Here is a 26548-nt window from a genome sequence, read left to right as displayed (position 1 = left end):
ATTAGAAAGCGACACTCCACACACTGCCGCTCAGACGCCAGAGGGAGGCTGCCAGTGGCTTGGCAGGTGGGCACGAAGCCGGGAGATGGGTGGGGGAGTGGGGCGGAGACATCGTCGAGTGGCGTTTGAGTCAGCCAATAGCAGTTCGGAGCTGGGGTGGCAGGGGCGGAGGCGCCGAGGCCGATCAGCCAATGGAGGGCAAGCAACTACTGGAACGACCTGGTGACGTGAGGAGCGTTCCATTCGGCCAGCGGTGGGCGGCTGCCACAGCTGGTTTAGGGCCCGGACCATTGGGGCCCCTTGTCAGGAGGAGGCAGCCTTCGGGCTGGGGAGTAGTCGCTGCCACCTCGGGCGGCCGACGCGGTCCCCTGGGACAGTGCACTTCCTGGCCTCGTTTCCCCGCTGAGTTCGCTCTCCGGGGTTCAGGTAACAAGGGGTGGGGGTGGGGGTCTCCGGAGCTCGGCCGCGTGGTGGGCTGCCGCCCCCTCCGCTGCACCGGGACGCGCGGACCTGGCCCTGCCCTTCTCGGGCTCCGCGCCTGCCGAGCCCGTGGCTGGGGGTGACTACACGTGGCGGGGCGTGTGTGAGTGTATACGAGCGTGCGGAGGTGGCGCGCGTCCCAACCTGCCCGGGGCGGTGGTCGGCGGCGTGGCCGAGGCAGGGCGGGCCTCCCGAGGCCGCGCCCGCCGCCGGTCCGCCTCGAACTCTGGCCTCGGATCTCGGGCCGCTGGGCCGGTCCCTGGTTCTCGACGGATTTTGATCTTTGTTCTGCCAGGCCCAGCTCTCCTCCTTCCTGGTCTCTCTGCTCCCGCTGGTCTGGTTTATCAGGAGGAGATTGTTTTCCAGGTTAGTTTTACACAAAGGAAGTGTTAACTGCACCTCTGGTGCCCCCTCCCTTTTCCCAAGCCTTCCACCCTCTCCTTTCCCTGCTCAGCTCCTAGGTTCTCTTTGGACCCTTGCCCTCTCCAGCCCGGGAATGATTTCAAGTTGGTTGTTTCTCATCAGTCAGTCGGGCTGCAGGCTTCCACCTCATTCTTGCCAGCACTGGGCATGTGGTATCAGTAAATAGAGGCCACAGCACCACACCTGAGAGAAGGGTGGCCTTGGCAGAGAAAGGTCTGGGGATTCAGGATGCTAAGTGGAGATGGTACTTCCGAAATGTCCCAGAAAGCACCCTTATGACTTTTCTTAACTGCTGGTATCCCTCCCCCGCCCTCCAGCCCTATCAGAACCTCTCCTGCTCAGGCAGCCTTTCACCTACAGGTTTGTGATGTGGTTTCATTAAGATTCCCACAAATGTTAGGCTAGACCAGCAAGATTGGTTCATTTCCCAGACTCAGGAAGTTAGGAGGGTTTGATTAGGGGTAATCTGTTTTGAGTAAATACAACCTGGGTTTGTGTACAGAATGTCCAAAACCTCCTAGCTCTGCCAGAGGATGACTTGTTCGCTGGTGTGATTCATATTTGACCGGCTAATTGAAGAAAGAAAGTGAAGAAGTGGAGAAGCGGAGGGAATGGTTCCTTAAGAATGGAGATTCTTACTATTATTTTCAGAGTCCTCTTCATGATGATTATAAAACAATATGGTAGAGTGGAAAGTGCCCTGGCCTGAAAGTCAACAGACTTGTTTGTTTTCTTGGCTTAGCCTTGTGGCCTTGTGACCCTAGATAAGTAATTTCCCCTCTTTGGTCTTCACTTTACTCATTTCCAAAACAAAGTAATCCGGACTAACACCTATAAAAATCCCTTCTAGTTCCAAAGTTCTCTGGGAATCACATCATAATATTACAGTGGAAGTAACGGAGTATATTTAAGAAGATATACTCGCCCCCTTCTCTTTTTGAGCGCCTTTAACTTTTTCTTCTGCTAGGGGACGAAAACAGATTAGAAATAAACTTCCCCATTTCTTCACCCAACACCCCTTCAGGCGTTGCTCCTCTTTCTGCCTCTGGGAAGGAAGATTGAACTGCATTTTCTTGTTCCTGCCTCATTTTTTTCTGTCTTCTTGTGTTTTTTCTTAGGGCTGGAAATTGGACTTTTGATGATGTTTGACCCGGCGGCAACAATAGCAGGCAACGTGATTTCAAAGCTGGGCTCAACTTCTGTTTCTTCCCGCTTGTAATCATAAAGCCCATTTTGGACCAGGAATTCCAATCATGTCTGTGATGGTGGTGAGAAAGAAGGTGACACGGAAATGGGAGAAGCTCCCAGGCAGGAACACCTTCTGCTGTGATGGCCGAGTCATGATGGCCCGGCAAAAGGGCATCTTCTACTTGACCCTCTTCCTCATCCTGGGGACGTGTACACTCTTCTTCGCATTCGAGTGAGTTTCCGTTGAGTGGCATGGCCTGATTATAGTTAACCTTGGGTCCAGGGAAAGAACCGTCTTTCTGGGGAGTTTGTCAGGAGTCCTGGGATGGGCCCTGGGCCTCTTGAGCGGTGCCTATAGATTGTGCCAACTGAATTCATCGCTTTGCGCTCATAACAGAGTATGTGCTTCCTCAAAAGCCCAAGACCTCTGATACCAATTTTACCGCACTGATTTGGGGCCACCCCTGGAACACTGGGGAAGTAAAGGAGTTTGTCTTTATCACTCACCTCCCCTTATCAGTGGTCTCCTTAGATGCTTAGTGCCTGCCTCTTCCCCACCCCTCCTGAGCCTAGAGTCTAGGGGCACTTCTCGTGGCCCATGATACTTATAATACTCACCCATTCTGTTATTCTGGGTCCTATTTCCTTAGGGCTCAGCTCTTAGCTAGCTGTTAAAATCGAAAAGCCAACTGAATTGGGAACCTGCAGATTGGTTCCAGCCTCAGCTGTGCCACAGTCTAGCTGCATGTGTGGCACATATGTGCTTATTAAATGTGAGTTGCTCTTTCTTTCAGTCAAAATTGCTCAACATAAACAACTCTCTCTTCTGTGTGTGCCTGATACCAGCCTGGGAGGTATTTTTTCTGTGATGTAATAGCTGGTACTAGAGCCACTGTTTGAAGTCTGTGTGGGTCAGCCCTCTAGGGACATGGCCAGTTGGATTCTAGGCTATTGTGGCATGACTCCTGGGTATGCTGAGAATGCTGTACACTCCAGGGATGGGAGCAATGCTAATTGGTTTGGGATTATTATGAGGAAGGCTTTGAGGAGCCAAGAGGTGTGTTTCTAGACTGTAAGCCACACCTACGATGAGCCTGCTACCATACATGTACTCGGGCGACTTGGAAATGGAGCTCCCATACTGGGGCATGGCATGGGGTGGAGGAAGGGGCTTCTTGGCCAGCCTTCGTGGGTGATTAAAATGAGCTGTGGTCTCTTGGGACTCATTTGGGTCCTGTGAGGGCTTCAGGCTTACCTAGTGCATCAAGAGTGATTTTTTCCCAGCTGCTTTGCTGGACTTTTTGATGGTTGCAGCTGGCTTGAGTAACAGCAGGTGGAGAGGGGGATCTAGTTGATAACAGGGCTGGGAAAGGAAGGTCAGAGGACCTCATGGTCAAAGGTACTTCTGTTGCTGCTGCTGACTTTGTGAAGTATTTGGTAAAGTCAAGCAGGTTGATGATGGTTTTTTAGTTGCTTTCCAGTCTGAGTTTCATGACTCTGTGTGTGTGTGTGTGTACTTGTGGGTGGTATAAGTGAGTGTGTGCAGGCAGGCATATGCCTAACATTAAAAAATGTTTCCCCACTCCTCACCCTTCTCTCCAAGTTTGCTTTGCTTTATCCCCGCTTTGCGGCTTTTTGGAAGCGCAGAGCTCAACCCTGTTCTCCGTCATTCTCCCTCCTTCGCCTGCTCCATCACTAGCTCTTTTTGCTACTACACCCCCCTCCAGGATTAAATTTTTGTGGTTGGAACCATTCAAAACAGAGATGAGATTTGTTTCTAGGCCCGGAGTGAGCTGGTAATTCTGGGCCCAGGAAACCTCTGGTTTGACTGGCCAAAAGAACTTGAAATTTGGAGCTGCTGGCATCCAGCCCTTTTGTATCTGGGAGCCAGGCAGAGTCGGATTTGGATCTGTTCCACTTCGGCCCTGAAGGCCTCTGAAGAAAACGGCCTGTGGGGGTGAAGCTTATAATTAGCCAGTTACTGTTTGACAGGGGCAGGTTGGGTTTTCTACCAAGATTTTTTTCTTTTTTTCCCCAAGTTATTTCTTGCGCTTTGCCCTCAGATGTGAAGGGTGAGGTTGTTTGAAACTGCCCTGAGTTCCAGCTGTGTCTGTGTGATAGAGTAAATATTTTGGAGGGGAGGGCTGGGGAGGGGGCGAGTAGGAAAGGGGGAGGGCTGGAGGAAGTGTTAGCTGGGGAGTGGAATGGGGAAGTCTGCATTTAACCAAAGGGAAGAGGTCCCTGGCCATGAATCCTTTTTACTGAGAATGCTGGAATCTGTGTTTGTGAGCATGAGTGTGTGTGTTTGTGGGTGAGCGCCCGTCTGTCCTATGCAGACACACAGACACTCTAGGTGGCGGCTGCCTTGCGCCTAGCCGGTGACAGGCTGTGCAGAGGATACCAGCATGGCTCTGAGGAATCACATCGCTTTCTGGTCGGCCTTTTCCTTTGGGGGTCTGTCATTTACTACCCACCACATGGTGGGGGGATAGGGCTTCAGGTCAGAATATGGGCTTCTTCTTTAGTGTGAGAAAAGGAGACGTCAGGAAATCTGCTCATCTAGACCCCTACCTTCAGGCAGTTGAGAGTGTCTGAACCGCCAGTGACAAAGGGCTGTCTATCTTCATCTTTAAATTGTCCAGGAGCATAGACTGCGCTTTGTCTGGCTGCCGCGTTTTTGGCCTTGGGGAAGAACGTCCAGATCTCGAGGCACATCTGGAGCTGCATTTTAGTAACAGGGTCCGGCTTGCGGCAGGTGCATAGGAATGAGTGCGAGGTGATTTATAGCTGCCCGTGGCACAGCCCTGGGTCGGCCAGATGGCTTGAGAAATCTGGTCAGGCGTGTGGGCGCCCCTTGATGCAAAACATGCAGTGTTAGTGGTGCCAGTGGACATCTTTTTATTTTTGGATTTTGCCTTTACGCATTTAGACTTCTCAAAGGAGGGACCTGTAATTTTCAGTGGACAGACAATAGATTGACTACATAAGATGGAAAATGGCCTGTATGGTTAGAACTGTTTCCGAAGAAGCTGGGTAGCCATCTCTCAGGGCTGTTGTCACAGAGCGGATCCCTGCACAGGATGGGAAATTGGGCTAGAGTTATTACTGAGCCTCCTGCAACTCTGAGAGTCTGAAATTCTATATAACTCTTCCATCCATCTGGAAGATTCAAACACAGACGCAGAAAAGGAGAAGATAGAAGATGACCAGTAGGTAGCTGTGTCTTAAATGTAATTGTATCTATAGTAAATGTGCTTGGATTTAGAAGCAGAGTGTCATTTCTACAGTGCTTTGAAAAAACGAAGAATTTCCTAATGTATTCTTAGGGTGAGGCATTTAGGAAATGTGAGTGTATATGCCAGTTTCAGCTTTGAGCCCTTGCACCGTTTCTCAGTCCTTTCTGCCCAAACCCTGTGCAGCTTGTGTGATGAACACGTAGCCAACAGCTTGGCCGGGAATGTCGGGACACTATAGCAGAATGACACTGATGACCTGTGAGCTGTCCAGCTACTGAAAGGCTGTTGGGGTATTTAGTCACATTCAACTTGCTGATAAAGCTTGGGGGAAAGGGCCAAATGCACTGTCTTCTGGGCTGTCTCTTTCAGCTTTGTGACCAGATCACTAGTGGGGTCAAGGTCCTGAGACTTGTTTTGTGGCAAGAAGCACTATGTGACGCTTGACCCCTGAAGTAGTAGTTTGCTGCTGTGATCAATGCTTATGCCTCCCTGTGCTGTCTGTAGAGGAAATCATATCAAGTGACTATCAAACTCTGCTGCACTGACCCTCGTGGATGCTTCTGATGTACAGAGGAGTCATTGAATTGGATGAACTGAAACAATCTTTGTAGCACTGCTTAGTAATTGTCCCACTTCTAGCCTATTCAACTTCTACCTCTTTTTCAAGCCCCTTCTTGAGTCCTCCTCCATGAAATTTTTTCTAGTAATTTCTGCCTTTGTAGGACTAATTGTACGTACTAGTCATTTAACACATAATTAGGTGATATTTCTTGTATTTCTGAAGTCTATGGTTATTACCCTTTGAGCTCTTTCAATGTCAGGGACTATCTTCTGTGCCTCTGTGGCCCCCACAGTGCCCTCTGCCAGGCCTTACATAGAGCAGGTGAGCAATGAATGTTGTGGAATTGATACATTCTGGATGCACTTCGAATGGAATAGTCTTGACTTAGAAAATCATAGAAGGATAGAGCCAGAGGGGGGCCTTAGAGACTATCCCCCCATCCTTTTGCAGGTGACGAAACCAGGTCTACAGAAACAGGGTTATTTCATCAAGATCAATTGGCCAGCCAGTGCCTCTCTAGGACCCCACTCTCATCTCTTGTTACCTTTGAATACGGAGTCCTGAAGACATGCCGATTACCCAGCATAGTGCCGAGCAGGGGATTGGCATGTTTGTGTTACCTAGTGGACCCCAGGTGGTTTGGGCCTCCCTAGCTCATGCTCCTAGAAAACGAAGACTTCTTCCTGGGAAACTGATGGCATTCTGGTAGACTTGCAGTTAACAAGGAAGCCCATCTTAAGTGTGAACTTAGAAAGTAGGCTTTCTGGAGTTCCCGTCATGGCGCAGTGGTTAACGAATCCGACTAGGAACCATGAGGTTGCGGGTTCGGTCCCTGCCCTTGCTCAGTGGGTTAATGATCCGGAGTTGCCGTGAGCTGTGGTGTAGGTTGCAGACGCGGCTCGGATCCCGCGTTGCTGTGGCTCTGGTGTAGGCCGGTGGCTACAGCTCCAATTCGACCCCTAGCCTGGGAACCTCCATATGCCGTGGGAGCGGCCCAAAGAAATAGCAAAAAAAAAAAAAAAAAAGAAAAAGAAAAAAGAAAAAAGAAAAAGAAAGTAAGCTTTCTGAGTGGCAGAGGATCATCACCTCTGTGGCCACTCCTAGCCCCTGCTGCCAGGATGCGGACAGCTCAGGGAAAAATTAAGCAATGTGTGCTCTCTTCACTGCTACTCTGTGGATGCTGGTGATGAAAGGGACACCATGTCCCCATGGACAGGTGGGAGAGAAGAATCTGATAACAGAGTTCCCAGGTTTGGGGAGACACAGGGCTAGGTAGACCAAAGCCAGACTCTGACATGGCAGGATATGTGTGCCTCTAGTGACAGAGTCCGGGTTCCTGGATTCCTTAGGAGGGATTAGGAAGAGAAGAAAGTGACCTCTAACGAAGGTAATACTCTCTGGAGAATTGCTCTGTGGAAGTTCAGTCTCTTGCTTATCTAGCCCAAGATTCTGTCTGACTTGGCCAACCAAACAACAGTTTTCGAAAGGCATAGTTGCCTCTTTGATATCAATCTGTTACAGTACTTGGCTAAGCTCAGCTTCCTGATAAAGCGGGTCCCCTAGAGAAGGATTGGGTTATGTCTCCCGAGCAGTGTGCTTTCTTTTAATGATTCTTTAAGGTTCTGTCATTCAGAATTCATCTGTATATTTTCAGCCTCTATTACCTTTTGTGAGTTTCACATGGTCATTCTCCACTGAATGCATCGCCCATCTTTTGAGAATGAGTCTTTTTTTTTCTTTTTTTTGTCTTTTTGCCTTTTCTAGGGCTGCTCCTGCGGCATATGAAGGTTCCCGGGCTAGGGGTCTAATTGGAGCTGTAGCCACCGGCCTATGCCAGAGCCACAGCAACGCGGGATCCGAGCCGCATCTGCAACCTACACCACAGCTCACAGCAACGCCGGATCTTTAACCCACTGAGTAAGGCCAGGGACCGAACCCACAACCTCATGGTTCCTAGTCGGATTCGTTAACCACTGCGCCACGACGGGAACTCCTTGAGAATGAGTCTTAATTGAGCATAGTGATCATCTCTTTTGGGAAAAGTGAGCACAAAGAACAGGGATGTCCCCTAGGATGCCAACATCAGTTGAGGTGTTTCTTGAGGGAGAGGAGTGCTAAGTCTTCCTCCTCAGTGATGCCAGAGCTGGTATTGGGTTTAAGAACAAAAGAGACACCTTATGCCTCTTGCTATTTTGAGAAGCTAGTGAATTCCAGGTAATGAGGGGCATGTGTCTGGAATGAAGCAAGGAGAAGGCAAGAACCTTACGATGATGATTAGATAAGGACAGTTAATGAAGGGCCTCAGAATGCTGACCTGAAGAGTTGGGGGGCTTAACTCCTTAACCGGAGTTGTTCTAAGTCCGGAATTGTTCTAAGTCCTAGAGCAGGAGGATACTGTAATTGAAATTGGTTATTTGTTATATTTGAAATTTGTTATAATTTAAATGTGAAATTTATTATTTTAACTGAAATTTGGCAGCTACTCAGCAGATTGCCTGAATAGAGATTTTGGCCTTCCTCAGTGAGAGGATGGCTCATTGCCTCAGAATGGAAAATGTCCCCGCTTGCTTAATTTTCCCCATTGTTACTGGAGCAAAACAGGGTTATGCATTTTCCCTCTGACCTTCACATAGTTGTAAATCCAGAAGCTGATTTTTAATTATGGGGTGTTTTAGGGACGGGGGTGGCCACACCTGTGGCATGCGGAAGTTCTTGGGCCAGGGATCAGCCCGCACCACAGCAGTGACAATACCAGATCCCTGAGGCTACCAGGGAACTCCAATTATGTTTTTAGTGTCCGAGGAAACTTTTCCCTTCTTAGCAGACTCTTTAAGTGTCATCAGAAGAATGTTGAACCAGTCTTATGGGTGGTTCTACATGTTGACTGTGCTCTAGAGGTAGGTCGTATGTAAAAGGACAGACCGTCATCCTCAGCGGGGAGGACCTATAACAAAGGCTTATTTCTGCTATGTGGGATCAAGGGCCATTGTGGGGCTCTAATCCTTGGGCCCTTCCTGCAATTCCGAACACAGCTCTTCCTTAAAGCCACCCTTCATGGCTGCTCTGGGAACTGTTTCAAGCAGCCACCAGCTTCCCAAGAGAGCTCATCTCTGACCACTTACAGTCCTTAGAGTCTGACTCACCACCCCGAACATTTGCTTATTGGTCTTATTTAGCTGTTTCATATGTTAGTTATGTTTTCCCCAACAAAATTAACTCCCATTTCTCTCATTCTTCATTTGTTAGACCCATAAATACTTGTTGGCTGATTGATTGCACTGATAAAAGAACAACAGCGAAAAAAGAGCATAGCAAGAAAGCTATTAGGGAGACCTAGAAACAGTATAGAAGAACAGTCTACACAGGTCTGTGAGGCAGCCCTGCCACCGAAGCTGTCTGGCTTCTTACCAGCCCCACTCATGAATCTCTTTGCGTCTTTTCGGGTGAACTGAAGTCTGTGTCATTATCATTGTCCCTCCAGTGAACTAGTGTGCTAAGGATGGGGGATGGGACATGACATACCAGCCCAGCCTGGCACTGCTGGTTACTGCTGATCCGTACCACCATGTGGTCCACAAGGCATGTGGGAGTCCCATCATCTAGTCCAGATACGGAAGCCTGAGGCCAGTCGAGGGGTTGGTAGAAGATGGCTTAAAATGAGGATGTCTCTTCAGGTAGAAGAAATGAACACTTCGTGGGGCTATAGTTAAACTTATTACATTCATGAGGGAGAAAAGCAACTTCTAGCCCCCTGGTACTCTGAAGAGGAGTTCTGTTTCAAGAAATGTACGAATAACATTATTCATATTGATATAGATGGACAGTACTGCGGGGTTTCAAAAGCGGCTCTCATATTTGTGGATGACAGATCCAGGCTTTCGCTGGAACACATTAGTGATGTTTGAGGATCCTCCTGACTTTGGAGGTCGATATTGGGAATTACCACCAACTCTTCACATAGCTTACTCCTATCCAAGACAGATCTCTAGCTTGCTGCAATGATGGGACTAGCCTCGGGGGCTGGTAAAGACAGACACATGGGTTGTAGTTCACAGCAGTCTTAGCCGCTGGCTCTCTAAGTTTCCTCTTGCTCGGGGTAGAAAGGCCTGCTGGTCCCACATCTGCCTTCCCAGCCACACCCACTCACTAGTGACAACTGGCTGCCAGTGGCCTCATCTCTAGAGAACAATACAATGGTTCTGTTGTGTACTTGTTGACATACAGAGTGGATTGTTTCAGCAGGTGCAGAAGATAGTCTGTGTGGAGATTACAGAGACCTTTATCCTTGATGGCGTAGTGTAGTTCAGATCTAAGTTGTCCTTTGTCTGCTCCACAAGCAGATGTTGGAATGGAACTTAGTTAAGCTCGGTCCTTCTGTACATGGGAGCAACATTAGTGTGTGTGTGTGTGTGTGTGTGTGTGTGTGTTCTACTCTCTCTGTATCTTTTCCCTGTAATAAAACAATTTAAACTCCCTTTGGTGGCCAGTCAGATGGCTCTGATTTGTCTAAGGCTTTGCATTGGAGTCTGTACACCCAGGGCAGTTTGAATCCTGGAGAAAACACTTTTTTTTTTTTTTGTCTTTTTGCTATTTCTTGGGCCGCTCCCACGGCATATGGAGGTTCCCAGGCTAGGGGTCTGATTAGTGCTGCAGCCACTGGCCTACGCCAGAGCCACAGCAACGCGGGATCCGAGCCGCGTCTGCAACCTACATCACAGCTCAGGGCAACGCCGGATGGTTAACCCACTGAGCAAGGGCAGGGACCGAACCCGCAACCTCATGGTTCCTAGTCGGATTCGTTAACCACTGCGCGATGACGGGAACTCGGAGAAATCACTTCTTTGTTATCAAGAGTGATTTTACAGTGACAAGAACGATGGCTGTTTTCTGTCAGTGTGGTAATTCCACTTGGCTTTTCGTAACTCAGAGCCTGGTGTTTCTCCTGTGTCCTTTGGGTCCCTGATAAGTGGAGGTGACTTTCGTTTCTGAATTCACTTCTCGGTTACCCATACCAGTGAAGGGGAAACAAGGAAAGAGGCTAATCCACAAGCTAGTGATATGCAAGGACCTTCGTTATCCTGAACTCAGTTCTCCAGATCCTACTCGTGGCTTTTAGGAGAAGGAAGGCAATTGTACAAAAGCAAGCTAAGGCCAAGGACTTTGTCAAAAACAAAACCCCAAAAACCGAAATCTTAAAAAACAAAACGAGCAGGCAAGCAAACGAAAAGCCACAAAAACCACTTTGCAAGTTCACTCCATATGTTCACCTTCATGGCAAACTACTCAGCCTCGTAGTACAATTGGTTTGCACCCCCATGGGGTCATGTGTGCAGCAGGGAGGCAGGGGGTGGGTCTCACGGAGATGGTTCCAAACCTGCAGCGAAAGTACAACCCGGGGTTAAACTTTTGCTCTGAGTGGACAGCAGCTTGCTTAGTCCCCGTGCCGATGAGGTCAGCCTTTCTCCCGAGCTTACTCTCTCCTCTGGTCCTTGCCCGTCCGCTTACACTCTGCCTCCAAGAAAAGATCTCTGTGTTGAAGGAGGAAATGTGCCTCTGGAGGAGGAGAATAAAAATAGGTCAGTGAAAACTCCCATCACATATTCCCATTTATTTGGTTTGATATCCAGTTCAACTCCACAAGTATTTGTTGATATCTTCTTTGTTCCCATCCTTTTATTAGGCTCTGGGAGATACAGAATCATGATGATAATTTTTTTTTTTTGGCTTTGAAGCATACTTTTATTTTTTTTTTTTCATGATGATAATGTTAATAGCTGACATTTACTTAGCGTCTACTATGTGTCAAGGGCAGTTCTAAGCACTTTATTTATAGTCATGCACTTGGGCCGCACAACGACCCTATAAAATGCTATTATTATCCTTCTCATTTCACAGATAAGGAGACTGAAGTTAACTAAGTTAACCAACTAGGAGCTGGTAGAGTCAGAATTCAAACCCAGGCATTCCCACTCCAAAAAGACAAAAGTTCTTGGGAGTCCCTGATGTGGCTCAGCAGGTTAAGAACCCAACTAGTATTCATGAGGAGGGGGGTTCGAGCCTTGGCCTTGCTCAGTGGGTTAAGGATCCAGCGCTGCTGCGAGCTTCGGTACAGGTTGAAGACACAGCTCAGATTTGGTATTGCTGTGGCTATGGTGCAGGCCGGCAGCTGCAGGTCCAATTTGATCCCTAGCCTGGGAACTTCCAAATGCCTCGGGTGTGGCCCTAAAAAGCAACACAAACAAACAAACAAAAGGACAAAACGTTCTTTCTCTTATGAAGCTCAGCTGGGGGCGATGAAGTCAACGTAGTGGAAATGGTACAGTTTAGGGTAGGCGTCTTGGAAGAAGCAAGACCTCACTAAATCCCAGATCCTTCAGCTAGAATGGGTATAATAGACTCTACCTCATAGACGTAGTGTAATAAATGGATGAAATAATACATCTAAAGAGCTTAGTGGGAGTTCCCTGGTGGCTCAGTAGGTTAAAGGTCTGGCGTTGTCACTGCCGTGGCGTGGGTTCGATCCCTGGCTTGGAAACTTGGACGTGCCAAAAAAAAAAAAAAAAAAAGGAAAGAGCTTAGTGCATATGATGTGTGCTCAATAAATTGTGGTCGTGATGATGACAATGATGGCATTGATGGCTCTGGACCTGAAAGATGAGTAGAGCTGGGATATCCAGAGAGAAAGAGGAATGGCCTTCCAGGTGAATTATGAGGAAAGAGGGGAACAAACATGATGTTGGGAAGGGGTGCTAAGGAGATACAGTTTTCTCATTCCCTTGCTGTGGCCACCACTGGCTGAGGTAATTGAGGAGGAAGAGAAGTGAGTGGCCATTGCAGAGTCAGTCAGCAGCCCTGAAACTTTTCACTGGTCTTGAAGCACGCTGGCCACACCCTCTGTCTGCTACTGGGACTCTGCTTCCCGACTGGCCCTCATCTCTTCTTCGAGCTCAGGCTTAACGCCAGATGAGTGGGTATGAAAAGCTCTAGACATTCCCAGAGTGAGAGCAACCTGCCGTGCCTACAGTCCAGGCTCAGTTGCATCCCTGAGCCTTTGCTGAGGTACAGAGGACATGGAGCTCCCATCAGGCTGACAGGAGGGACTGGGCTCGGTAGGTAGCAAAGGTCCCTTAGACTGTTTTTGTTTGTTATAGGCGGCGTCAGTTATTTGTTGAGTCCCTAGTATGTACAAAACCTCTGTTAGGAGTTTTAGGTAATTTGAGAGAAGTAAAAAACGTGGTCCTTGCCCTTGATGTACTGCCATTTTGCTGTGGAGACCAGATTGATAAACTTACTGGTAACAATGCGAGGTCAGTATAGGTCGTATAGGTTGGAATAACTAGCTGTTCAATTGCCTACTTTCTTTAGGTGCCGCTACCTGGCTGTCCAGCTGTCTCCTGCCATCCCTGTGTTCGCTGCCATGCTCTTCCTTTTCTCCATGGCTACACTGTTGAGGACCAGCTTCAGTGACCCTGGAGTGATTCCTCGGGCCCTACCAGATGAAGCAGCTTTCATAGAAATGGAGATAGGTGAGTTTTCTAAGTGGCTGGCAAGATGCTGTGCAGTGGGTGGCTTTGATTGGCAAGGGAATGGAATCATAATTGTAGTTGCAGATTAACAGTCACTTCTAGGAGTTCCCGTCGTGGCGCAGTGGTTAACGAATCCGACTAGGAACCATGAGGTTGCGGGTTCAATCCCTGGCCTTGCTCAGTGGGTTAACGATCCGGCATTGCCGTGAGCTGTGGTGTAGGTCGCAGATGCGGCTCGGATCCTGCGTTGCTGTGGCTCTGGCGTAGGCTGGCAGCTACAGCTCCGATTCGACCCCTAGCCTGGGAACTTCCATATGCCGAGAGAGCGGCCCACGAAATAGCAAAAAGACAAAAAACAAAACAAAACAAAACAAAAAAAACAATCACTTCTAGCCTTTTCCGTCTGAGATCCTGAATGTGAGATCTTGACTGCCCTATAAAGAATGTGAACTTCATTCTTCCCTGTGTTGGGTCGCATTTCAGGAGTTTTATTACCAGGGTTCTGCTGCACTGTTCCCAAGAGGATTATTTTTAAAACTTTTTTGGGATCATCAATTCATTGGATTTTTTTTTTTGATGAAAGCTATAAACCTTCTCTTTGTAAAAATATTCCTAGGGAGTTCCCTCGTGGCACAGCAGGTTAAGGATCTGGCATTGTCATTGCAGCAGCTCGGATTGATGCTGTGGTGAAGGTTTGATCCCCGGCCTGGGAACTTCCACATGCTGTGGGCACAGCCAACAAACAAAAATATTTCTATATGTATCACATACATACAATTTTGGATATAATTTCAGGGACTCAGAGATCTTTTTGAAGCACATATGTGGATTTCTAACTAAGACTTCTTATTGCTTTAGTGGAACACACAAGATAGGAGGGAAAAGAAACCATTGAGAATTCTGGGAATGGTAAAAGAAGTAGTTATAGGCTCATTACGGTGTAGTCTGCGGCTCAAGGTGGGGCCCTTGGGGACAGAGATCAAGTGCTGCACTACCCAGGGGCCAAGCTGCTTTCATGAATTGAAGCAGAACATCCCAGGGCTCAAGGAAGGAATATCCTGGGAGCTCACACTGGGACAGAAGGCTCTGATGCCAGTACTTGCAGGGAGTGAGAGCCCACCAGATCCAAGAGCCGTGCCTGCCTAAGTTGTTCTTATATCTGGTGCCCAAGTAGCTAGAGTTAGCAACCAAGCCACATGCAGTAGAAGAAAGGGCTCTAGGACTTCTAAGACTAAAAGCTGTGCCTGTGGAGTGCCAATCTGTAGCTCGCCTTTATTCTTTTAGGTGCTTTGTTATTGTTTGTTTGTTGGATTTTAGTATTTTATTTAATTAAAATGACACAAATGGGAGTTCCCGTGGTGGCGCAGTGGTTAACGAATCCGACTAGGAACCATGAGGCTGAGGGTTCGATCCCTGCCGTTGCTTAGTGGGTTAAAGATCCGGCGTTGCCGTGAGCCGTGGTGTAGGTTGCAGACGCGGCTCAGATCCCGAGTTGCTGTGGATCTGGCGTAGGCTGGTGGCTACGGCTCCGATTAGACCCCTAGCCTGGGAATCTCCATATGCCTCGAGAGCGGCCCAAGAAATGGCAAAAAGACAAAAAAAAAAAAAAAGAATCCGAGTGCAGCAGCTCAGGTTGCTGTGAAGGTACAGGTTCGATCCCCATCCCCCGCACTGGGTTAAAGGATCTGGCGTTGCCACAACTGTGGTGTAGGTTGCAGCTGTGGCTGGGATTCAGTCTCTGGCCCAGAAACTTCCATATGCCATGGGTGGGGAAAAAAAAAAAAAGACACAAATGTATTGGGGTTCTAATAGGTATTACGTTACATTTACATATTATTTTTGAAGGGATTTACATTTTTATAATTATGTGCCTATCCAGGAAAAGAATACGTCTTTCTGTATTTTCAGACTGAATTTTATGCCCTTTAATAAGATTTTTATAGTTTTCTTTATCTGGTTTCTTCTCATATTGAGTTTATTCCTAATGATTATATGCATGCTGTTGTTAAAAAAATATTTTCTCCCAGTTCTGGTTGATTTCTTTTTTTCCCATAGTTTTATTGAGATATAATTGGCACACGACATTATGTAAGTCTGTGGTGTACAACGTGTTGATTTGATATTCTTTCAGGGTGCTCTGAAAGCTTCCAGCTTTTGTATTTCATTCATTTATTTATCTGTGTTTATCTAGCTTATTAATGGATTTCTTTTTGGAAAATTTCAGCCTTTTTTAGGTGCACTGAAGGACAGGTTTGTGCATATTCGAGCTCAGACTACTTTGGATGGAGGCGAGGGTGGGAATTGTGGGAAAGAAACAGAAGCGAGGTGTGTCGGCACAGCTGGAATTGGGGGAGACCTGGGCTAGTTAGGAGCACGATAGGAAGGGACAATTGTGAGTGCCATCTTTTCTCTATCTGGGTTATTCTTTTATCATCCCCTTTCCATTCACATGTGGAGAAACTGAAGGTCAAGGCAGTGCCTTGACGTGCATCTTACAGCAAGGAGGCTGTGAGCAAGGTTAGGTCTGTTTTGCTAAATTGTGAGGCCCGGGGGGCCCAGGCTCGAGCTGTCAGGTTATTACCTCTGCACTTAGCATGTTTCTTTCAGTAGAAGAGTGCGTTCTTGAGCTCATACATATGTGTAGGTTAGCAAGTTTTTGTCAACTTACATTCAACCCTGTACTGGGTATGCTGTGGGTAGGGGTTGGGCTGGGCAGAGAAGGCATGCATTATAGCTCTCCTTTGTCCCAGGTGTCCTCAGGTAGAGCACATACTGAAGAATGTTAAGGTGGCATGCTGGTACTTATATCATCCTCTAATGAATAGTTATCCCCATCCTATGACACACTGTTATTGTTTGATTTCACAGCATTCAGCATCCACCCTGCTCCGGAAAAAAAGGAAGAAAGTTCCATATGGCAGATATTTTTAAAATCAATGTGAATTGAAAAAATATTCTGTTTTTAGAATTATCCTGCACAGCGAGGGTGCAATGAGGCAGGCACTCTCATATGCTGCCCATGGGTGGGTGTGCAAATTGATACAATCTGTCTGCCCAGCAGTTTGGCAATAAGTAATATGGGCTTTAAGGGTTCATACCCTTTGACCCAGTAATTTCACATGTCTCCAGGTTAGCTAAAGGAAATAATCAGAGAGAGATTTACACAAGCAATTGTAGAAGGGTTTTTAATGCATCGTTTTTTCTTTCTCCTAGCTATTTTTTTTTTTTTTTAGTAGCACTCTAGGCACACGGAAGGGATTGAACCCACACCACAGCAGTGACCTGAGCCACTGCAGTGATAACAATGGATCCTTAACCCACTGAGCCACACAGGAATTCCATTCCTAGCTGTTTTAGTGCCAGCAACGTTATATATTACTGCCCAGACTTTAACATACGTTTCTTTTTTTTCTTTAAGTTTTAGAAATTAATTTTAACACATGAACATATTCTTGAGGAAGGGAGGAGGGCATTGGGATTGGGCCGGAGATCAAGGGGGCTTAAGCTTTATCTGTAATGTTTAAAGTTTTTGCATGCAGCATCATTTAAATAGCAAAATACCAGAGGCAACTTAAATAATAATATGGAGTGGTTAAATAAATTACACTACATGCATATGATGGAAAATTGTATTGCCAGTAACGATGTTTTCAGAAAAAAATTAACCGTGAAAAATGCTCACCATGTAATGTTAAGTGAAAAATATAGGGTATAAAGTTGTGTTTATAATATAATCTCAAATCTTAAAAAATCAGGAATTTTGTTTTGTTTTGTTTCTGTTTTTTGACCACCCCGTGGCATATGGAGTTCCGGGGCCAGGGATCCGATCCTAGCCGCAGCTGCGTGTGACCTATGCTGCAGCCGTGGCAACACTGGATCCTTTAATCCACTGTGCCAGGCTGGTGATGGAACCCGCATCCTGGTGCTGCAAGAATGCCAGGACCCCATTGCTCCACAGCAAGAACTCTAGTACATGCTTCTGTTTTGTGTACACTTTATCTTTTTTTAAACTATTTTTTTTAAATTCTATTGGAATATAGTTGACTTACAAAGTTGTGTTAATTTCAGGCATACAGTAAATTAAATCAGTTATACATATACATATATCCATTCCTTTTCAGATTCTTTTCCCATATAGATTATTACACAGTATTGAGTGAATTTCCCTGTGCTATACAGTGGGTCCTTATTACTCCTGTATTTTATATGTAGTAGTGTGTATGTGTCAATCCCAACCCCCTAATTTATCCCCCCACCCATGTCCCCTTTGGTAACTCTAAGTTTGGTTTCAAAATATTTTATTTTCCCCCTTTTTGGGGCTGCACCCATGGCATATGGAAGTTCCCAAGCTAGGGGTTGAATCTGAGCTGCAGCTGCCAGCCTATGCCATAGCCACAGATCTGAGCCACATCTGTGACCTCCACTGCAGCTTGCAGCAACACTGGATCCTTTTACCCACTGATCGAGGCCAGGGATCAACCTGCATCCTCATGGATACTATTCAGATGCTTAACCCATTGAGCCAACATGGGAACTCTTGGCTTCAAAATCTTTGAGTCTGTTTCTGTTTTGTAAGTTCTTTTGTATCATTTTTATTGGAGTCCACATATTAGTGATCTCTTATGATATTTGTCTTTCTCTGTCTGACTTCACTTCCTTAGTATGATAATCTCTAGGTCCATCCATGTTGCTGCAAATGGCATTTCATTCTTTTTATGGCTGAGTAATATTCCATTGTATATATGTATATCTAATTCTCTGTCAGTGGACATTTAGGTTTCTTCCGTGTCTTGGCTATTGTAAATTGTGCTGCAGTGAACACTGAGTTGCATGTATCTTTTTGAATTATGGTTTGTTCCTGATAGATGCCCAGGAGTGGGATTGCTGGATCATACAGTGGTTATATATTTAGTACACTTTCATTTTTCAACATAGTGTTTAACATTTCCCTGTGTCATCATTTAAAATGATGTACTCATTTTAAATGGCTGCATAATATTCAATCCATGCGTGTATCATAAATTAATTAACCAACTTAATATTGGTTAATTAATTTATATCAATATCAATATTTTGATATTGAGGTTATTTTCAGTCTTTCACTATTAAAAGGGACTCTGACAAATATCTTGTGTTAACATCTTTCGTACACCTCTGTGGTTTTTTTTTTTTTTTGATCATGCCTGGGGCATGTGGAAGTTCCCGTTCCAGGAATGGAACTTGTGCCACAGCTGTAACCAGAGCCACAGCAGTGACAAAGCCTGGTCCTTAACCTGCTGAGCTACGAGGGAACTCTCTACCACTTTGTAATTTTGGTAGGTTCCTAGAAGTAGAATTCCTGGGTCAAGATTATACACATTTAAAATTTTGGTAGGCGGGAGTTCCCATTGTGGCTCAGTGGGCCAAGAAACTGACTAGTTGGTACAATCACTATGGAAAACAGTATGGAGGTACCTTAGAAAACTATATATAGAATTACCATATGACCCAGCAATCCCACTCTTGGGCATATATCTGGACAAAACTTTCCTGGAAAAAGACACAGGCACCCACATGTTCATTGCAGCATTATTCACAATAGTCAAGACGTGGAAACAACCTAAATGTCCATCAACAGATGACTGGGTTAAGAAGATGGCCCGGGTTTGATCACTGACTTCGGAATTTCAGCATGCTGCCAGTGCAGCCAACCCCCCCCCCCCCACACACACACACAATGGAATACTACTCAGCCATAAAGAGGACAAAATAATGCCATTTGCAGCAACATGGATGGAACTAGAGAATCTCATACTGAGTGAAGTAAGTCAGAAAGAGAAAGACAAATACCATATGATATCACTTATATCTGGATCTAATATATGGCACACATGAACCTTTCCACAGAAAAGAAAATCACGGACATGGAGAACAGACTTGTGGTTGCCAAGGAGGAGGGGGAGAGAGTGGGATGGACTGGGAATTTGGGGTTAATAGATGCAAACTATTGCCTTTGGAATGGATAAACAATGAGATCCTGCTGTATAGCACTGGGAGCTATATCTGGTCACTTGTGATGGAGCATGATAATGTGAGAAAAAAGAATGTATATATGTATGTGTGACTGGGTCACCTTACTGTACAGTAGAAAATTAACAGAACACTGTAAACCAGCTATAATGGAAAAAATAAAAAAGTCATTATTAAAAATTTTTTTTTAAATAAAATAAAATAAAAAAAGAAACTGACTAGTATCCATGAGGATGTGGGTTTGATCCCTGCCCTCGCTCAGTGGGTTAAGGATATGGTGTTGCCACAAGCTTCAGAGTAGATCACAGATGTGGCTTGGGCCTGATCTTGCTGTGGCTGTGGTGTAGGCCATCAGAGATTCAACCTCTAGCCCGGGAACCTCCATATGCCATAGGTGCGGCGCTAAAATAAAATAAAATAAAATAAAATAATAAAATATTGGTAGTCGGTGCCATATTGCTTACTAGTAATGTAAAAAAAAAAAAAAATACCTTCTCCCCATCCTCGCCAACACTGGTGGTTTTTTTTTGGGGGGGTGGCTACACTGGCAGCATGCTGAAGTTCCGAAGCCAGTGATCAAACCTGGGCCATAGCAGTGACCCAAGCCACTGCAGTGACACCAGATCCTTAACCCGCTGTGCCACAAGAGAACTCCAAGAAACAGTTTTATATATGTACACAAAATGATTATGTGGCACTCATAGTCTGGAAATGCCAGCCTGGAGCCTGTGGGCCTAGGGAAGCTTTGATTCCTCCCATTGCTCTTGGAGAGGTGGTGAGACTTTGGGGCTCAAATAACAGCTAGCAGGGCTGTTCACTGTCTTTACTGATCTACAGAAGCTACCAATGGTGCGGTCCCCCAAGGCCAGCGACCACCCCCTCGCATCAAGAATTTCCAGATAAACAACCAGATCGTGAAGCTGAAGTACTGTTACACATGCAAGATCTTCCGGCCTCCCCGGGCCTCTCACTGCAGCATCTGTGACAACTGCGTGGGTGAGTAAAACCAAAGGGACCTTGCCTGAGGGGGGGAAGCCTGAGTTGAAGAGGAGGGTCAGGGAAAAATCAGGAAAAATCAGTGGGGGTGGGAGGATAGATTTTAGATAGGAAACAAGCTAGATGTAATTAGGAAACTTTAGCTAGGGAACAAGCTTCTGAACAATTATAAATCAACTATACTTCTGTAGATCAAATCATAATTTAAATATCCTTCAGTCTGAAATTAAAAAAAAAAAACTCTTTGGTAAATGAGAAAATAAACTTCACCTGTTTTTCAAATCTGAATTGTCCTCTACTGGATCTGTGTCAAGGGGAAACTACCCTATATAAGGGGAGGAGAGTCCCAGTCCACTGGAGGGCAGCATCGGGGAGGGAAGGGCTGAATAAGAAGTCGTGTTCCCAAGAAGAGGAAAGTTGCCAGCATTTATTGAATTCCTAGTAAATACCGGACACTATGCTAAGTGCTTTTCCTTTCTCTCATTTAAGACTCTTGGGAGTGCCCGTCATGGTGCAGCAGAAACGAATCCGACTAGGAACCATGAGGTTGCGGGTTCGATCCCTGGCCTCACTCAGTGGGTTAAGGATCTGGTGTTGCAGTGAGCCGTGGTGTAGGTCGCAGACGCAGCTCAGATCCTGCGTTGCTGTGACTGTAGCGTAGGCCAGCGGCTACAGCTCTGATTAGACCCCTAGCCTGGGAACCTCCATATGCCATGGGCGCGGCCCTAAAAAGACAAAAAGACAAAAAAAAAAAAGACTCGTAAGAACCCCGTAAGATAGGTATTATCCCCATTTTATAGATGAGGAAACAGGTGAAGCACCTTTGCGTAGCTTCATATAAAATAAGTATGAGCTGAAGCTGGAACAGGTCTGATTCCAACACCCTCATTTATTCTTTCTTTGTTTCTGCAAGGGTGGGTATATGTGTGCATATTACAGGGGTCTGTGCTTCTATCTGCATATATGTGACGTAGTTGTAATCACTGTAATCACTGCTGAACCCTGGGAAAAATAAAAAAACAGGCAGTAAATGTCTGTTGATAAGCAGATATGTGCATTTCCTTATATTATCAATAGGCATATTTCCAGCTTTTTTTTTTGGCCACGCTCATGACATGTGGAAGTTCCCAGGCCAGGGATTGAACCCATGCCACCCCAGCAACCCCAGTGACAGTGCCAGATCCTTAACCCTCTGTGCCACAAGAGAACTTCCAGCATTCTTTGTATATGCCATAGAGCATGCCTGAGTGCACTGCTTTCCTCTTATTAGCCAGTTCATTTTAGGCTAAGGTTAGGAAGATGTATCTTACTTTGTATGGTAAAAAGCTGTATGTAGATAGGACTTTTGTAGTTGAAACTCATTTTTTTTTTGGTTTTTTTTTTGGGCTGCACCTGCGGCATATGGAGGTTCCTAGGCTAGGGGTCAAATCGGACCCATAGCCACAGCCACACAGGATCCAAGCCGAGTCTGCGACCTACACCATAGCTCATGGCAACGCCAGGTCCTTAAACCACTGAGGGAGGCCGGGGATCTAACCCGCAACCTCATGGTTACTAGTCAGATTCGTTTCCACTGCGCCACAATGGGAACTCTGAAACTCATTTTAAGTGAGCCAGGAAACTTGATATTTCAAGAAAGTCTGATATAAAGGTTTTCAAAAATAATTCCTTCTTATTAATATTCTTAAACATAACTCATTTTTTTTCAAAAAGAATCTTTAATGTTTTAGTAGAAATATGGATAGCAGATAAAACAATTACAATTAAGTAGTTAACAGGAAAAAAATGTTCATCTCTACTTAAAATCAAAGAAATAAAAATTAAAATAAGATCTTTTTTCATCTAGAAAATTAGCAAGGAAAACCTGATAATGCCTAGTCCTACACCAATAGGAGTGTAAACTGGAACAAACTTTTTGGAAGGCAACCTAGTAAAAGTTATAAAAGCCTTAAAATACATATACCCTTTGAAGCCAGTGACTCACTTTCTAGGGCTCTATCCCAAGAAAATTAGGAATGTGGTAAAAGATTTAGGTATGTACGTATTTATCTGCAGATTATTGTAATAATGAAAAATTGGAAAGAACCTGGTTTTCCTCCAGTAGGCAAATGGCCAAATAAATTGTGGGACACTCATAGAGTACACTTCTCTGGGGAAAAGCTTATGCTAAGAAAGCTAAATGAAATAAAAGAGAAGATAGGCTACGTTTATCGTGTGATCTCAGTTACACATTTAAAAGATATAAATATGTATAAAGAATTATGCAAGGAAGTATTCTAGAATGCTTATTGTTTGTTATCTATAGATTGTGGGGTTAATAAAGGATTTTGTTTCCTTCCTTAGAAAAGAATTACTTTCACTTTTTTTTACAGTCAACATATATTACTTATATTATCAGATAGAGGTGTGATTTATAATATAGTAAAAATACATCTGTATAAAGCTGCAGATATGTAGATTTATATGGCATGTTTGCCTAAAGTAAGGCCATCTTCCCTCCCTTTTCAGAAAAGATATATTGCAGCCCTTTAGCCAGGAGATGCACCATTCTTACAAGCTTATTTTTTGACTGGTACACAACTCATTGTGCCTTAAAAATGATGTATTTTAGGAGTTCCCATAGTGGCGCAGTGGTTAACGAATCCGACTAGGAACCATGAGGTTGCAGGTTCGATCCCTGCTCTTGCTCAGTGGGTTAACGATCTGGCGTTGCCGTGAGCTGTGGTGTAGGTCGCAGATGCGGCTTGGATCCCGCGTTGCTGTGGCTCTGGCGTAGGCTGGCAGCTACAGCTCCGATTGGACCCCTAGCCTGGGAACCTCCATATGCCGCGGGAGCGGCCAAGAAATGGCAAAAAGACAAAAAAAAAAAAGATGTATTTTATTCTTTGTGCTTTTTTGGTTCATTGTAGGAAATATGGGAAGTAACAGATGTAAATAAAACCTAATCCCAGAGTTCCTGCTGTGGTGCAGCAGATTAAGGATTCGGCGTTGTCTCTGTGATGGCGCAGGTTCAACCCCTGGCCCGGAATGGCGGGTTAAGGATCTGGCATTGCCACAGCTGTGGTGGAGGGCAGCAACCGCGGCTCAGATTCAGTCCCTGGCCTGGGAATTTTCACATATCGCAGGTGCAGCCAAAAAGGAAAAAGACAAAAAAAAAAATTCCAAACTTAATCCCAAACTCACTCTCCATTTTGCTATATTTGCCTCTAGTCTCTCCCTTGTTTATGAAATTGGATCACACATGATAGTTTTTAGTCCTGCCTTTGTCACTTAACATTATATGCTGAGCATTTTCTACATCTTACATGTTTAAAAAATATATTATTTTAATGACTACATAATCAATCATATGTCTATATTCTAGTTTATTTAGGCCTATCAATAGACATTATCATGATCTCATTTTATTATTATGACACTGCAATCAAAATTATTAAATTTAGAGTTCCCATTGTGATTCAGTGGTTAACGAACCCAACTAGTATCCATGAGGATGCGGATTCGATCCCTGGCCTTGCTCAGTGGGTTAAGGATCTGGTGTTGCCATGAGCTGTGGTGTAGGTTGTAAACGAGGCTCAGATCCTCTGTTGCTGTGGCTGTGGTGTAGGTCAGCGTCTATAACTCCGATTCGACCTCTAGCCTGGGAACCCCCTTGTGCTGCGAGTGCAGCCCTAAGAAGACAAAAAAAAAATTACATTTAAGGATGTGATGAAATTGGAGCCTTCATTTCTGGTGGGAATGTAAAATGGTGCAGCCACCGTGAAGAACGGTTTAGCAGTTCCTCTAAAAGTTGAACATAGAATTATAAGAGGATTTCCCGTTGTGGCTCAGCAGTTTAAGAGCACAACATAGTGTCCATGAGGATGCAGGTTCGATCCTGGCCCTGCTCTATGGTTAAGGATCTGGGATTGCCACAGGCTATGGCGGAGGTTGCAGATGGGGCTTGCATCTGGCATCGCTGTGGCTGTGGCATAGACCAGCAGCTGCAGCTCCAATCTGACCCCTAGCCTGGGAACTCCCATGTACTGCAGGAAAAAGGAAAAAAAAAAAAAAAGAATTATACGACTCAGCAATTCCACTCTTGGATATATACCGGGATTTAGTGTGCTCAGGCTCCCATAACAAAATATCACAAACTGGGTAGCTTAAATTAAAAAAAATTTATTTTCTCATAGTGCTGGAGGTTAGGAGTCCAAGATCAAGGTGCCAGCTGAGTTGATTTCTGGTGAGGCCCCTCTCTCTGACTTGCAGGTGGCTGCCTTCTTGCTATACCCTTACATGGCCTTTTCTCTGTGCTCATGCACTTCTGGTGTCTCTTCCTTTTCTCCTTATAAGTTGTGATGTCAGTCATATTGGATTAGGGCCCTACCCTTATGACCTCATTTAACTTTAGTTACCTCCTTAGAGGCCCTATCTCCAAATACAGTCACATTGGGAGTTAAGGATTGCTTCAACATATGAATTTTGGGGGAGGACACAATTGTCCATAACAATACCAAAAAGAATTGAAAACAGGAACTCAAACACGCTTGTACATCAGTGTTCATAGCAGCATTATTCACAATAGCCAATAGATGGAAACAATCCAAGCGTCCAACAGACCAGTGGATTAAAAAGTGTAGTATAGCCACACAACGGAATATTATTTAATCCTAAGGAGGAATGAAGTACTGATACATGCTATAACATGGATGAGTCTTAAAAACATGCTAAATGAAGAGTTCCCATTGTGACTCAGCCGGTTAGGATAGGGATATGGGTATCCATGAGCATATGCGTTCGATCCCTGGCCTTGCTCAGTGGGTTAAAGAATCTGGCGTTGTCGTGAGCTTCGGTATAGGTCACAGATGAGACCTGGATCCTGTGTTGCTGTGGTAATTGTGTAGACAGGAAGCTGTAGCTCCGATTTGACCCCTAGCCTGGGAACTTCCATGTGCCACAGGTTCGGCCCTAAAAATAAACAAACAGAGCATGCTAAAATGAAAGAAGCCCGATACAAAAGGCCATATATTGTATGATTCCACCTAATATTTAATTAATTCTTAAATTTAATTCTTAATTAATTTAATTAATTCTTATTTAATTCTTTTGTGTGTGTGTGTGTCTTTTTAGGGCCGCAACTGTGGCATATGGAGGTTCCCAGCTAGGGGTCCAATCAGAGCTGCAGCTGCCAGCCTACACCACAGCCACAGCAACTTGGGATCTGAGCTGCATCTGTGACCTACACCACAGCTCACAGCAACACCAGATCCTTAACCCACTGACCAAGACGAGGGATCGAACCCATGTCCTCATTGGATGCTAGTCGGGTTCTTTAACTGCTGAGCCACGACGGAAACTCCTTATGTAATTCTTAAATCAAATTTTTAGAATAGGCAAATTCATAGAGATAGAAAGAAGATTAAAGGTTACCAGGGGCTGGAAGAAGGAGAAAATGGAGAGTTACTGTTTAAGGGGTTCAGCATTTTTTTGGGGGTTGTAAACATTTTTGGAAATAGGTAGTGCTGATGGTTGCACATGTTGTGAATGTAATTAATGCCACTGAATTTTGCAGTTAAAATTGGTTAAGATGCCAAATTGTATGTTTTAAATATTTTACCACAATAAAAATTTAATTAAAATTATTGAATTTAGAGGTTCCCATCGTGGCACAGAGAAAACAAATCTGACTAAGAACCATGAAGTTGTGGGTTCGATCTCTGGCCTCACTCAGTGGGTTAAAGGGTGTGGTATTCCTGTGAGCTGTAGCGTAGGTTGAAGACAGGGCTCAGATCCTGCGTTGCTGTGGCTGTGGCGTAGGCTGGCAACTGTAGCTCCGATTGGACCCCTAGCCTGGGAACCTCCATATGCCGCAGGTGTGGCCCTAAAAAGGGGAAAAAAAATTAGATTTTTCACTTAGATTTCGGTGCCCATCTCTATTTCTTTATGAGAAATTACTGAAAATGGATTTATTCTGTCAAAGGGATGTGAGCATTATTAAGGCTCTTGATACATATGATGAAATTGCTTTCCAAAAAGGTTCTCTCAATTTGTACTCCCACAAACAGTTTATTAGAGTGTATGGTTTACCTTGTTCTCACTAGCAGTGGATATTGTTTTTCATATTCTTATTTTGATAGGCAAAATGT

At 45.1% G+C, this 26548-nt stretch overlaps 1 protein-coding gene across 2 annotated transcripts in view; it reads left to right on the top strand.

Annotated features, from left to right (window-relative positions):
- Positions 1-216: 216 nt before the first annotated feature.
- Positions 217-26548, top strand: part of ZDHHC9 (zinc finger DHHC-type palmitoyltransferase 9) — a 35591-nt gene continuing 9259 nt past the window's right edge. Inside the window, exons 1-5 of one of the 2 annotated variants that reach the window (XM_047765002.1) lie at positions 217-426; positions 776-846; positions 2022-2323; positions 13255-13415; positions 20262-20420. In XM_047765002.1, the coding sequence (XP_047620958.1) occupies positions 2157-2323; positions 13255-13415; positions 20262-20420 (487 nt within the window). In that variant the 5' untranslated portion in view covers positions 217-426; positions 776-846; positions 2022-2156. The remainder of the gene's footprint in view (positions 427-775; positions 847-2021; positions 2324-13254; positions 13416-20261; positions 20421-26548) is intronic. The other variant, XM_047765003.1, reaches the window with a different exon arrangement.

This window comes from Phacochoerus africanus, chromosome X (genome assembly GCF_016906955.1).
Source record: "Phacochoerus africanus isolate WHEZ1 chromosome X, ROS_Pafr_v1, whole genome shotgun sequence".
Taxonomy (NCBI): Eukaryota; Metazoa; Chordata; class Mammalia; order Artiodactyla; family Suidae; genus Phacochoerus; species Phacochoerus africanus.
This window is presented reverse-complemented; position numbering and strand designations above follow the sequence as displayed.